We start from the raw sequence: 12,639 nt of genomic DNA, 5'->3' as shown, positions 1-12,639 counted from the left end.
GTGTGTGTGTGTGTGTGTGTGTGTGTGTGTGTGTGTGTGTGTGTGTGATGTCCACTAGCGCCGCGTGGATTTATGTCTCCAACTAAAAACGTGATTTCACTTTCCCGCATCTGCGCTTGGCCACCCTGCCAGTGACGTTTCAGTCGTACATACACGTGCGCAGAAGTTAATTAATGGATTAAACGTGACGAAAAGGTGGAAGACCGAACGTTGAGATGTGCTGTGACAAGAATACAATTTTTGATGTATAGAGATGAAGAGTTCGAGACGCGTTACAGCGTTCGACTGCATTTAACAGGACTCGGAACAAGGGAATCGATAAATGTGAGTTCGAATTGTAGAAGAAAGTCCAGACCGTAAACGAGAAGAAAATGAGTGCTGGCGAACATAAGGGTTGCGAGATCGAAGATATCGAAAATTCGGATGAAAGTGACAGACCATCTGGGGAAAGATGGGCGCCAGTTGGAGCGAACGACGGTGACAATGATTTCGCCTACGAATATAAATATGTCGATAATATGGAGAAGTAAGTAATTAATCAGTTTAAGACGTAACGATATTATTTACTTACTGTCACTTACTAACGTTCTTACCAAATTATTCAAATTGTCTGTATGTTATACTAGTTTGTCCTATGACATGGAAAGGCTAAAAGTGCTCGAAGAGGAGCAAGAGATGCTTAATTCGTCCCTTATAGCACTAACTACTCATTTTGCCCAGGTGTTAATATGTCATAAAGTTAACTCTTTATGTCTCTAAGAATGTATAATTTTAACACAAATATTACATTGTAGGTTCAGTTTCGTTTACGACAGATCGTGGATGCACCTGCTAATGAAAAAGAAACATTGCTCAAAGAATTAGAAGAGTTTGCTTTTAGAGGGATTCCTGATGTTCCAAATGATTTGTCACTCGATAGTAGATCAATTACACCAACTTCTCCAATATCCTGCAAGCAAAGCGTAAGCTATACTAAAGTCTCTTGTATTGGTATTTTAATTTTTTAGTAGCGTATTACTTGTTCATACAATTCACTTTGCTTGTACAATACCGACATGCATACAAGTTTGTGATATATATTTTATTTTCTAATAGCCTTTATCTATATCACTAGTTTATAAGGAAAAGTATTATTTATGTTGTACTAAGAAATAAAAGTCTTTTTATGCATTGTTTTTAGTATATACTTATATTATTTTAATGCCGTGGCTTTCAGTTTTCATTTGATACTTTAGCCATTACTTCTGCAGGGCAGAGGGCACTTAAAACAAGCCACCCAAATAACTCCTTTACTCTTGGCGATAAATAAATACTTCAAAAAAATCTTGCTAAATTTTAAGGGAAATATAAATAGGTAAAATAGATGGTTGGATGCTTAGTATTTACAATTTCACAGATATCTGGGGTAATTAATGATGTTGATGTTGAATCTAAAATGGCACTGCAAAGAACAAAACAGAAAGAACTGATTTGTCAGCTAAAATCTCAATTAGAGGACCTAGAGAAATATGCCTATGAAACTGGTGATGCAGATTTACCGCAAAGCATGATATTAGAAAGACAGAGTATCATAATCAGTAAGTCTTTTCAAAGTATGTACTTGTTTGAGTAGCCTCTATAGTGACTTTGTCTTTTCCAGATCATTTAAAAGAAAAGTTAAATTTTAACATTGACGACCTCTGTAAATTACCAGTTGACGATTTAAGATGGCAAGTAGATTATGCTATAAGTCAGGTAAATTATTTTAGCAGAATCTGTTAACAAGCGAATTTTCATAGATGAATTAGAAAGGATTAATAAGTTCTGTTTGCAGATCGTTAGTCCTTTAAAAATGAAAGAACAACTAGTTTCTCAATTGAAAACACAAATTACAGATTTAGAACGCTTTATAAATTACCTGCAGGGAGAAGTTAGTACAGAAACTTTGGCGTGTACTTGTGCTTGTCCAATACACAGTAGCGGTTCTGCATCTTCTACTTCGTATGCTAAGAAAGCATTTAATAGGAAACCAATAGAGGAAGAAAGCACAACTAAAACTCTTAACACTGTTAAGAAGGTTGTGGCTCTGTTGCACATGTTCTTAGTGTCTCAATTAGGATGCGGTAGCGAACGGGTGCGAAGGAACTTCAAGAAAAATTCTTTACATAATTGGCGTGATATAAGAACAAGATTAGATATTGCAGTTGAACACGTCATAGAGACTATCGCAGACAGTGAACGTCATCCAGAAGACGATGATAACGAAAATGATTACGCTTCGGATTCAGATTCCACGTCGCATTGTAACGCCAGAGTAACGTCTGCTGTAAGGAAGCACCTAGCAACTTCCATACGTGATTTAATGCAACATGGTTTAATGTCTGATGTGCGTTCTAATAGCGTAGTGCCATTTGTGGGTTGTTTTCCCCAAAGAAATTCTTCTACTACTAATTTAATGCATGCATGGGAATTAATATTGAAATATTATGAAATTAAAAATGGTCATCGTTACAATTCTAGTCCAGCACAGAAATTATCCCAAAGTTTTAACCTAGATCTTGCTGGTGGAAGAATGATATCTTCCAAACAGGTACCCATAATATAGTTTTAACAATGGTATCCTTTAGTAACGTGCATGTCGTAACAGTGTATTCAAATTTCCAGAGCTTACTAACAACTATTGGAAACATTATTGCTTCGCATAGTCCATACAAAAGAAGCTATGATTCCCATTTTAAAGCATTTATATGTGCATCCTTAAAGTAAGTAAGCACATCATTAGTTTTTTTCATAATGACAAGAGTTTAAGACTCATTGTTGATATATTCTAGTGCTAACAAGCTTGTTACTTGGTTGAAACTTATCCTGCAATGTCAGTATCTTCTTGAAAATCATTATATGTCCTGGAGTTATGTTGTAAAAACAGGTATATTAAAATATTTATATGCGGACTATCGTCATCGTAAAGATAACCTTACGATTGCAATACTTGTTTGTTGTTATTGTTGTGAACAGGTTTCCAAGATGCTTTTCATACTCTCGACCGTCTTACCAGCTACAAATTTGATTTACCAGTTGATCTGGCCGTAAGACAATTTCAAAATATAAAAGATGCATTTTGATCGCAAAGCGAATCAACGTTCACATTTAAGCGAGCATGTAGGTAGACACTTTTAATAAGCGAAGTACTCGAGATACCAAATATTGCAAACAAGTAAATAAGAAACAGTATATTTTAACCTTATGTTGACGTTATAAAAATGTATTTATTACCTTTTATTGTTTCAAAATATTCTTTAGTAAAAAACATTACTTTCTCATTCCCTGAGTACACGTTAGTAAAAGTTTGTTATATCGCGATAATGTAACTCTAATGATTTGAAGTATCAGTATTTCGGAGCTTCTCAGAGTTTGGATTTTAAATTATTTTATTGTGAGAACGTAAAGTATTATCGTTCTATAAAATCTGAAAGAAGATAATTTGTTGTGTACGGAGATTCAATGGCGAACTTATAATATATATAACGTACAGCACAGGTATAAATGCAATGCTGCCTGATATAAGGACTGAAATATATTATGTACCTAGTTATTTTGAAGTACATTTTCGGATATTGCACGTCTTCGATAAAATAGTACATCTGCGATACTAAAGGTTTTATTTATACCTTTTAAAAAATAGTCTCGTAAATTTAAATCAAGTTTATACAACTGAAAAGAACGATTTTCACTGTGATGAAGATTAATGAGAGTATAATACTGAATTTTTTCATAGTAACGGTAATGAAAGTCTTGTTATTCTTTACTAGAAAATCAATTGAAACCAAAGAATCAATCTCTTTTTTTCTTTTTAGTATATTATTCTATAATCGAAATGAGTATATTTTTTTTACTTTATAGTTTGAGCACCATAAGTAGAGTTAGTGAACGAATAATTTCGCAGTAACATATCATTCAAACAGTAGCTAAGTCTAATAACATATACCAATGTATGCCATGAGTAAACTTTGATGTTGTAATATATTGTCAACATTTTATCTTGGTTATGTTTTGTAGAACTTTATAATTGATACGTGTATTTATTTACACAGTTATATGCACATATTGTTCATATATTGATATAATTGTGTAAGTAAAACTTTAGTTAGCCATAATTGGTAAAAGAAAAGTTTAAAACAGATTATATTTGATCTTGTTTTACTGTACAGTGAACCGAACAAACTTGTATAAACCGTTAAATTCGTCTATGCAGTTACAAGTATGAATATTATAAATATTATAAATATTTCTTTCAATGGTACAACACATGCTTCTAATTTTATGACTATTGAATTACACCACTTGAGAAAAAGCATACAGGTTCCAGACTCTACATATATAATAATAGAACACATGTATTATTTTTAAATAGTTAACAATTTACCGAATATATATATATATACATACAGTTACATGCAACCATTGTATCGCGTGTATGATACATCACATGTAAGATAGTTTTAAGGAAAAGTCAAATGTATTATACAATATAAATATCTGCTTTTTATATACGTAATAATTTGACATTAGTTTATTGAGAAAAGATATGCAAAAATATATTTATGAAACAACATATTTCGTTTAATAATATAATACATCCCAATATTCCATTTCTTGTGAAAGTAAAGAAGAAAAAAACGACAAAGTACATGAAATTGGTTGTTTATTTCTTGTAAAAGTTGTACATTAGTAAAAGTTTTATAGCAGTTTCTTTTTCAACACGTTTGTAGTATTTCATTGATAATTCCTCGATACTTATAGTAATAAAGTATGTCATTTTTTTCTAATTTTTATTTGAATATGATTCTTTATAGTAAAATAAAAGACAACATATAAAATTAGACATCGAAATTTTTCGATTATTATTTACTTTTTTAAATTTTACTTCGGTACTTGCGAATTTCATTTTGAATTCAAAATAGACTATCGAGGAATCTCGATGTTCTTTTTAGTGACAGGCTAGATTATAGTTTGTTGTAAGTATATAAAATTCAGAATAGAGTCTACATTGTCAATAACATATTTGAACTCAACGAATTATATACTTAATACCAGAAGTTTCTTTCTTGGTCATGGACAATACGTATTACGTACGTATTATCGTAATATATCACGTACAACACTACTTATACAGGATACAAGTACACAGATGTAAGAGCACAAACTTGGTAAAAGTTCTTCTTCTCTTTCACGATATAAAAGTCTTATATAAAAAAGTTTATGGAAGAGCATTTGGATATTGCATTCACATTTGTTTTGCATGTAGTATATAATATTTGTTAATGCTCAACCAAGATTAGACTGGAACATAAGACATTCGTGTGCCTATTGCAATGCAAGTTCAGTAGATGGCTTTAAAAATCAAGTAGACGATGACATACATTAGCTATACTTATCTATGTACTTAAGAATAGGATACAACATTCATAAATGAATACATTGTGTATAACACATAGAGATTGTTACGAAAATACTGATGAATGACATATTTATTGGAATGCAGATGCAATGACAAAGAGACATAATTAGAAGCAAGTTTTAATATCATTTAAAAAAAAATACCAAATTGTATCACATAATGGGAATAAAAGTTAAGTATAATTATTAGAAAAGTTAAAACTGAATTTCTTTTCAGTCATGATATTTTTATGGAAAGATCTATCAAAACTATATTATAGGAAAATGCGTTTAGTTATACTGTATATCCTATAGAACATATAATATTTTAAATCAATGCTATGTTACAATTAAAACATTCATTTAAATATTGTTTACAGCACGATAATTATTTTACTTTCAAACCTTATGTATAACAGTTGCACATTATACGCTCACTTAATGGTTCTTTTTTTTTACTGTAACATTCGTCATAATAGTTTTTCATTGATATTTTTCATACATTAAATAGGCTATGTTTTTGGTACAGCAACGATCTAACATCTAACAATCAAAGTTAAGTTACGTGTAACGTCGCTAAATATAAACCCATTTTTTTGTATAGCCAAATTGTTTACATATACTTGTATAATTTCAGTATTATCTGCCTTAGGCTTTAGGGAAACATTATTATTTGCTGCTTTATATATAGGAAAGTTTGTTTGCCTTCTGTAATATAGTATGTGTTGGTTAATATATTCCTGTTTTGAAGTAAAAAAATGCAGCAAATATAATCGGTAATACGTACGCTTACACATATAAATATTTAGATATATGTATACAATTATGATCAGGTCAACTAGTGCAACCAAACATTGGTTTAGTATTACACAAAAATAACATACAAATAAAGTCAAACATAAGGAAGAGTATTTCGTGTCAATAGAACGATTCATTAGAAAAATTATAAATTATACAAGTACAAACTTATTTCAATTAAAAAATGCATTATCAGTCTTTGCGATTGTATATAATGATAGGAATAACAAGTTTGTAGAATTTATGTAAATACTTGTATTCTTGATTGCAGAGAACCAAAACAATTCTCTACAAATAAATACTCAACATCCTTTATACAACAAAGCTGAAATGTTTAACCATGTCTTTTAATTTGTATGGTATGTAAAATTTCACATATATTTCACCTTGTAAGAGTAAAGAAATAAATATTATGTACATACATACGATTTTTGAAAAGCATGTTGCGTTAAAAGAATTAATGAGAATACTGTATAAATGTGTAATAGCAATGCCATCTCCCTTTATAATTTATCCATCGGAATAAATAAACTGATTGTTTACCAATATTAACTACACACAATTTCATCTATCATTTGCTTTACACATTGAGTTCTGTAGTCTTGTCACTCGTATAATAAACACTCTGTTGATACTGCATTACCACTGAAATCTTTGAATCGTTATGTTTTATCTTTATCACTTTTACTGAGAATTAGTAATATGTTATATTGTTGTAAAATTCGTTGACTGAATGGACAATAGAGAAAATATAAACGCAATATACAAGTTTCGTATGCGTGTAAAATTGATTACATTATATACCAGTCTTCAATCCATAAATAATTCCAAAGAGATTTTTTAATAATTGTCTACATAAAAAAAATCACGAACTCAATGGAATATACATATTTACAAGCAATTACATATAAACTAAGTAAAAGAATTAAAACAAATATATTTATATATATAAATATGTTTCCATTTGAAATGATAAAGAAAAAATGCATAACTCTTCTACTAATAATTATCAGACTCAAACGTGAATGCGTAATGGTACACTGTCCGACTTATTTTCCGCTTCTAAATTATGCTTTATGGTGTCGAGAGTATTGTAAATTGTTCTGAAAGCAGGTCTGTCTGATGGTCTCCTGTTCCAACAAAGTTTCATCAGATCGTATATAGCTTGCGGTGTGTTTTCAGGGCATTGAAGGACATTGCCTTCTTTAATGTATTTTACAACTTCCTCGTGCGTCATCCCGTAATAAGGCTGCAGCGCGAAGCTAAATATTTCCCATAAGCACACCGCAAATGCCCATACATCAGACTCGACAGTGTACTTGTTATATAATATACTCTCCAGAGGCATCCACCTAACTGGTATAGCGTCTTGTTCGTCACCTTTATAATAATCTTGCAAATAGATTTTCTGTGACAACCCGAAGTCTGCTATCTTCACGATCATTTGATCATTTATCAAACAGTTTCTCGTTGCAAGATCTCGGTGGACGAATTTACGATCCGATAAATATACCATTCCGGATGCTACTTGCAATGCGATATTAATTAAGTCCATGTGCGACAAACGCGAGTCCGTGAAGTGTTCGTTCCTTTCCAAGCTTCGAATGATGTAATTACCAGGTGAACAAGATCGGAGAAATTCGTTCAAGTCACCGCGACCCATGTACTCAAACAGAAGACACATTGGTCGACCTAACGCACATACACCTAATAGTTTAACGATATTCGGATGATCAAATTCGGCAAGTAGACACGCTTCTCGTTCAAAATCTTTGAGCAGATCCTCCGATGCTTCGTCTTTAAGCATTTTAACAGCGACGTTTGTGAATTCCTCCCCTGGAATTAGACCGGGCGCTTTTGCTTGAAACACTCTACCGAAAGCACCCTGGCCTAAATCTCGCTCGTAAATAACGTTATTTCTTGGAAATTCAAGTTTCTCCAATTTGGGATTAAGCTGTGCACTCGTCTTATGGTATGCATTGTTGCTCGGCAATTTGTCCAAATCAATAGTGATATACTGAAAATTATATACATATCATCATTTATCATTTTTAATAACAGTAGTGCAAAATATAAGGAATGCAATATGTACGATTGGAAAGACCAGACTCAGTATTATTTCTCTGGGCTTTTCGTGTCTTATACACTGTATAATTTACAGAAACAGTCGTTTATAATATACCTGATTATTCGTTGGGTTATATCCTTGATGTCGTTTGTGAAGTCTATGACTTAAAATAATCGATAATATGGTACCAGCTATAATAACCAATCCCAACGAAGATAATACCAATATAAACATTGGAGTAAACAATGTATCCATTGTTAAGTCTTTTGGATCGATCTCTAGTACTTTACTTACATTATCTAAGTTGGAAAAAAAATAAAAATAAAATGATAAATACAATTATGTTTTTTTTTTTTTTTTGTGACACTCTAACTGCATACCGCATATAGGAATATCACAATGCTGCCATCGTATCTGAGGATCCATGGTGAAACACCATGGCATTGGTTCGTCTCCTCCCGCATTCCTACAATAGTTTTTTCCATTTCGAATTTGGGGAAAAACGTCCGGCGGTCTATCATGACTATGCGGAATTTGTGCATCCCATGACTGACAATCCAAGCCAAACTTTGTTTTATTTACGTTCCCCAAATAAAATCGACCATTGCCTTTAACACAGTTATCTGAAATAATACGCATTTAAAGAGTCAAAGACACCTTGTTGAATCATAAGTATACTAATCTCAAGATTGTTTTACATGTAACATGGTCTTCGTTCATATCGGTCAAATGAATGTGAGAACAGGTCATTTTTCCTTTGACTACTTTTGGTAGTGATTCGCATTCTGGCAATGTAAAGTGTCCCCGTGATCTGATATAAATCTCCCTCTGTTTGTTATCTTCTATCATTGCCCAATCATTAAAACAAAATTGATGACGTACTGCCATGCAGTCTTCGTAACACAATGGTAGACCAACCGAATTGTGACATTGTGGAAAGGCATACATACATAGCATTTTCTAAAATAATAACGTGTTATTTATGTATGTTTGAATATATAATAGACTAAGGATCAATATATTTCATTTTTTTATATTAATAAATGTTACCTCTGCTGCTGAACGACATGGTTCAAACAGTTTTTGTATCAATTCTTCCCATAAATTGGTTGTGATCTGTTCATTTAACAATCCTCCGGGATTATTGTTAGAATCGTTAAACCATACTTTTCCAATACCAGCTAAATACTTCTTGCATATCTTTCCGCTATAAGGTGCACAATAACCTTGAGATTCTGGTTCTACAAAAAAGATAAGCTTAAACTGAAAATTTCCTTCTTCATTTTGTGACAATTTATATTTAACTTGCTATGAAATACGTACTGGTATGCACAGAACTGAAATGCAAAATGATTGCTACCAGAGTAACAATCCAGAACACCATTATTTAAATGTATTGCTCGAAAGAGTGTCGAGACAAAAAATATCACATGTTTAAAAGAAAATTTACTGCTAGAAAAATACGCGGATGCCGGTATCCACTTAATTTACATTGAATTGTATCGTATCCATAGTAAAATTTAAATATTTTTTAACGCATAATTGATTATAATGATCCATTTTACGCTAGACGAACTTTCACGTGTTTTTCGTCTTATTCTACGATCACAGAATGAATATTATAATTATCGATTGTAATTTTTCAAACTGTTTTCAATGGGGGCAGTACGATAATTCAACAAAAATAAAGTCAATGAACCGAGCTACAGCATGAAACACATAATTCGTTATGCGATCAGCGTCATTCGAGTATCCTAGGAGAAATTTTCGTTTCCTCCTTTATCATATGGGCGATAAACCATTGCACCGTGAATATTCTCTTTTATTTACAATACCGATACGACGAACAAATGGTAAATTTGTTCGTTTTGTAACGAACGTAAGTAGCTGCTAATCTAACGGAAATTTGGAACTAGAACGTTAGACGCATTCGATAATCGAGAAATCGTTCGATCGCTTCATCGTGTATCCAGTATCTAGTAACAGTAATGTAAATTAATTTATATGAGTATTAGTAAGTAAAATTATTAAAATTATTTATAATTTCAATTGTACTTGAAAGTAGTTATACATTTCTGATGCAAACATCGATAATGGAAGTAGTTTCTTTTAGGAACTTTTTCGCAAAACGTTGATACGATTGGATTTGGAAGTAAATGCGCGGGAATGAACATTTCGTTCGGTACTTGAAATTTGTGTCTTTGTCGACGAAGGGATATGGTTTGAAAAAGGAAAAGCATGCAGGCTTTTCTAAAAACAGGAAAATTGGGACCCGGAGAACCTAAAAAGCCTTCAAGTTCACGTGTAAAGGAAGAACGTAGCGGTCCTGCACCGCCATGGGTAGAGAAATAGTAAGCGTTATTCATCGAAATAACCTCAATCGTTGAAATGTTTGGAAATCATTATTTTCGAATTTAAGATTTTTGTATTTCTACAGCCGTCCGAAAACCGTGGAAGATGTTGTCGAACAAGGAGAAGTAGTCGAAGTATTAAGACAATGTTTAAAGGGCAATGACTTTCCAAATTTGTTATTTTATGGTCCACCAGGAACTGGAAAAACAAGTACTATATTGGCAGCAGCCAGACAACTGTTTGGTAGCCTCTACAAAGAGAGGATATTAGAATTAAATGCCTCGGATGAAAGAGGTATTCAAGTTGTGAGAGATAAAATCAAATCATTTGCTCAACTTACAGCAGGTGGCATGAGAGACGAGTATGTATATTTTTATATTATATTAACAGGAATACTAAGATACCTATTATTTTATGAAAAATCTATGATGTATAGTAAAAGGTTTGAGAATTATATTAAAGCTGCGCGTGTAGATTGTTCGGAGAATATAGTTGTTGTCAGGAGTTGTAACAAAGGTATTTAGCAACTCTTATTACCAACTAAAAAACAAAATGCTTTAGGCAGACTATCCCAAAAGTATAGTAAAGTTTTAAATTTTTGGTCCTGCTTTATAAGCAAACAATTAAATAGAATATTATTCTTTGATAATCTTGCACGTCGCTCTTGTAATCTCTATGATAACGGCACAATCTGAGGTATTGCATACATAATAGGTGCTTACAAAATCGAAGGAACATTTGTTACAATGTCAACACGTTTTTTCAGTGGGAAAAGCTGTCCGCCATTCAAAATTATTATCTTGGACGAAGCGGATAGCATGACGAACGCGGCGCAAACAGCTCTTCGTCGTACTATGGAAAAGGAGTCTCACAGTACTCGCTTTTGTTTAATTTGCAATTACGTGTCAAGAATTATAGAACCGCTAACATCGCGCTGTACAAAATTTAGGTTCAAACCATTGGGAGAAGACAAAATCGTCGATAGATTAGAGCATATATGCAAGCTAGAAGATTTAAAAGCAGAAAAGCCTGTTCTATTGAAAATTGTCGATGCCTCTGGCGGAGATTTAAGACGTGCTATAACATGTTTACAATCTATTACAAGGTTAAAGGGACATGGCATCGAGATCACGGTGAACGACGTTCTTGAAATAATAGGTGTAAGTATTTTCTTTTATTGGTAGTACACGTTCAGTACCGACATTGATTTCACGTAACATGATCAAACGATTATAGATTGTTCCAGATAAATGGTTGGATGAATTATTGGAAGTGTGCAAGACGAAAGACTACGGTAAAGCTGAAACTTTTATCGATCAATTTATGTTGGAAGCGTACGCTACGTCTCAAGTAAGTTATATTTGTCTAGATTTGCAATCAGAATATTGCAACATTTAAAATTTTAATTCTTTTTGTAGGTTATAGAACAACTTAGCGAAAAAATTATATATTCCAACGAATTATCGGACAAGCAAAAAGCATTGATCGCAGAAAAGCTTGGGGTAAAGATTTCTAATTATTTTTGCGATACAAATAGTATTTATTATTCATTTTTTCATTTTTGCATTTAGGAATGCAACTATAGATTGTTAGATGGCGGAAGTGAATACATACAACTCGTAAATCTTTGTTGCGGGATAATAAAAGCTTACGAGATAGTCTAAGTATTTATAGTATTTAACTGTATAACAATGTACTTGGTCATTTTATCAGATTATTTTCTGTACGAATAAATATTTATAATTTTTCTACAAACTGAATAATTTTGATTTCAGAATTAGTGCAAGGATATTACGAATTTTACATTCCCTGTATAAGTCCAGTTCCCCTAGTATTTGTGACATAGCGTAATTAATTTAACCCCTTTGGATCCGATGATGATACATGTGTTTCGTATGTCCGTATATAAACATACATACTTGTAATATTTATCTCGTCGAATAATTTTTCGTTTTTAAATAAAAACGTTTGAAATAAATATATATATAATATATAATTTGAATTTT

General features: G+C 32.2%; 3 protein-coding genes across 5 annotated transcripts; 2 read left to right on the top strand and 1 right to left on the bottom strand.

The window, feature by feature from the left end:
* Nucleotides 1-41: 41 nt before the first annotated feature.
* Nucleotides 42-4,591, top strand: LOC128887284 (RUN domain-containing protein 1). The gene is made up of 9 exons (XM_054143002.1): nucleotides 42-526; nucleotides 627-720; nucleotides 795-962; nucleotides 1,397-1,577; nucleotides 1,640-1,734; nucleotides 1,814-2,569; nucleotides 2,644-2,741; nucleotides 2,811-2,905; nucleotides 2,995-4,591. The coding sequence occupies exons 1-9, from the start codon at nucleotides 372-374 to the stop codon at nucleotides 3,099-3,101; spliced, it is 1,749 nt and encodes a 582-aa protein (XP_053998977.1). The 5' UTR covers nucleotides 42-371; the 3' UTR covers nucleotides 3,102-4,591.
* Nucleotides 4,592-4,736: 145 nt separating this feature from the next.
* On the bottom strand, nucleotides 4,737-10,254 carry LOC128887282 (tyrosine-protein kinase transmembrane receptor Ror2). Its single transcript, XM_054143000.1, has 6 exons — nucleotides 9,605-10,254; nucleotides 9,332-9,522; nucleotides 8,980-9,241; nucleotides 8,662-8,904; nucleotides 8,396-8,580; nucleotides 4,737-8,230 (listed from the first exon to the last, which is right to left on the bottom strand). Exons 1-6 carry the CDS (start codon nucleotides 9,663-9,665, stop codon nucleotides 7,229-7,231), a joined length of 1,944 nt encoding a protein of 647 aa, XP_053998975.1. The 5' UTR covers nucleotides 9,666-10,254; the 3' UTR covers nucleotides 4,737-7,228.
* Nucleotides 10,255-10,404: 150 nt separating this feature from the next.
* Nucleotides 10,405-12,564, top strand: LOC128887295 (replication factor C subunit 4). Of its 3 annotated transcripts, XM_054143016.1 has the most exons (7): nucleotides 10,413-10,632; nucleotides 10,719-10,994; nucleotides 11,400-11,793; nucleotides 11,870-11,983; nucleotides 12,052-12,135; nucleotides 12,205-12,326; nucleotides 12,409-12,564. In XM_054143016.1, exons 1-6 carry the CDS (start codon nucleotides 10,520-10,522, stop codon nucleotides 12,295-12,297), a joined length of 1,074 nt encoding a protein of 357 aa, XP_053998991.1. In that variant the 5' UTR covers nucleotides 10,413-10,519; the 3' UTR covers nucleotides 12,298-12,326; nucleotides 12,409-12,564. The 3 variants fall into 3 exon arrangements, with proteins under 3 accessions (XP_053998994.1, XP_053998991.1, XP_053998992.1); XM_054143017.1 differs by lacking the exon at nucleotides 12,409-12,564 and having other exon boundaries at nucleotides 12,205-12,388; XM_054143019.1 differs by lacking the exons at nucleotides 12,205-12,326; nucleotides 12,409-12,564 and having other exon boundaries at nucleotides 10,405-10,632; nucleotides 11,880-11,983; nucleotides 12,052-12,089.
* Nucleotides 12,565-12,639: the final 75 nt, after the last annotated feature.

The sequence above is a fragment of the Hylaeus anthracinus genome, unplaced genomic scaffold (genome assembly GCF_026225885.1).
Source record: "Hylaeus anthracinus isolate JK02 unplaced genomic scaffold, UHH_iyHylAnth1.0_haploid 11985, whole genome shotgun sequence".
Taxonomy (NCBI): domain Eukaryota; kingdom Metazoa; phylum Arthropoda; class Insecta; order Hymenoptera; family Colletidae; genus Hylaeus; species Hylaeus anthracinus.
Note: the sequence above shows the minus strand (reverse complement) of the source record. Positions and strands in the feature narration are given on the sequence as shown.

Bases quoted from the DNA above. Each gene is read 5' to 3' on its own strand.
- LOC128887284 (XM_054143002.1), top strand. From the start codon at position 372: ATGAGTGCTGGCGAACATAAGGGTTGCGAGATCGAAGATATCGAAAAT. The intron at 1,578-1,639 runs GTAAGTCTTTTC...TGTCTTTTCCAG, and splicing joins AAGACAGAGTATCATAATCA to ATCATTTAAAAGAAAAGTTA. The intron at 2,742-2,810 runs GTAAGTAAGCAC...GATATATTCTAG, and splicing joins TTTATATGTGCATCCTTAAA to TGCTAACAAGCTTGTTACTT.
- LOC128887295 (XM_054143016.1), top strand. From the start codon at position 10,520: ATGCAGGCTTTTCTAAAAACAGGAAAATTGGGACCCGGAGAACCTAAA. The intron at 10,995-11,399 runs GTATGTATATTT...ACGTTTTTTCAG, and splicing joins GCAGGTGGCATGAGAGACGA to TGGGAAAAGCTGTCCGCCAT. The intron at 11,794-11,869 runs GTAAGTATTTTC...AAACGATTATAG, and splicing joins ACGTTCTTGAAATAATAGGT to ATTGTTCCAGATAAATGGTT.
- LOC128887282 (XM_054143000.1), bottom strand. From the start codon at position 9,665: ATGGTGTTCTGGATTGTTACTCTGGTAGCAATCATTTTGCATTTCAGT. The intron at 8,581-8,661 runs GTATGCAGTTAG...TTTCCAACTTAG, and splicing joins TTGTGATATTCCTATATGCG to ATAATGTAAGTAAAGTACTA. The intron at 8,231-8,395 runs GTATATTATAAA...TATAATTTTCAG, and splicing joins ATAACCCAACGAATAATCAG to TATATCACTATTGATTTGGA.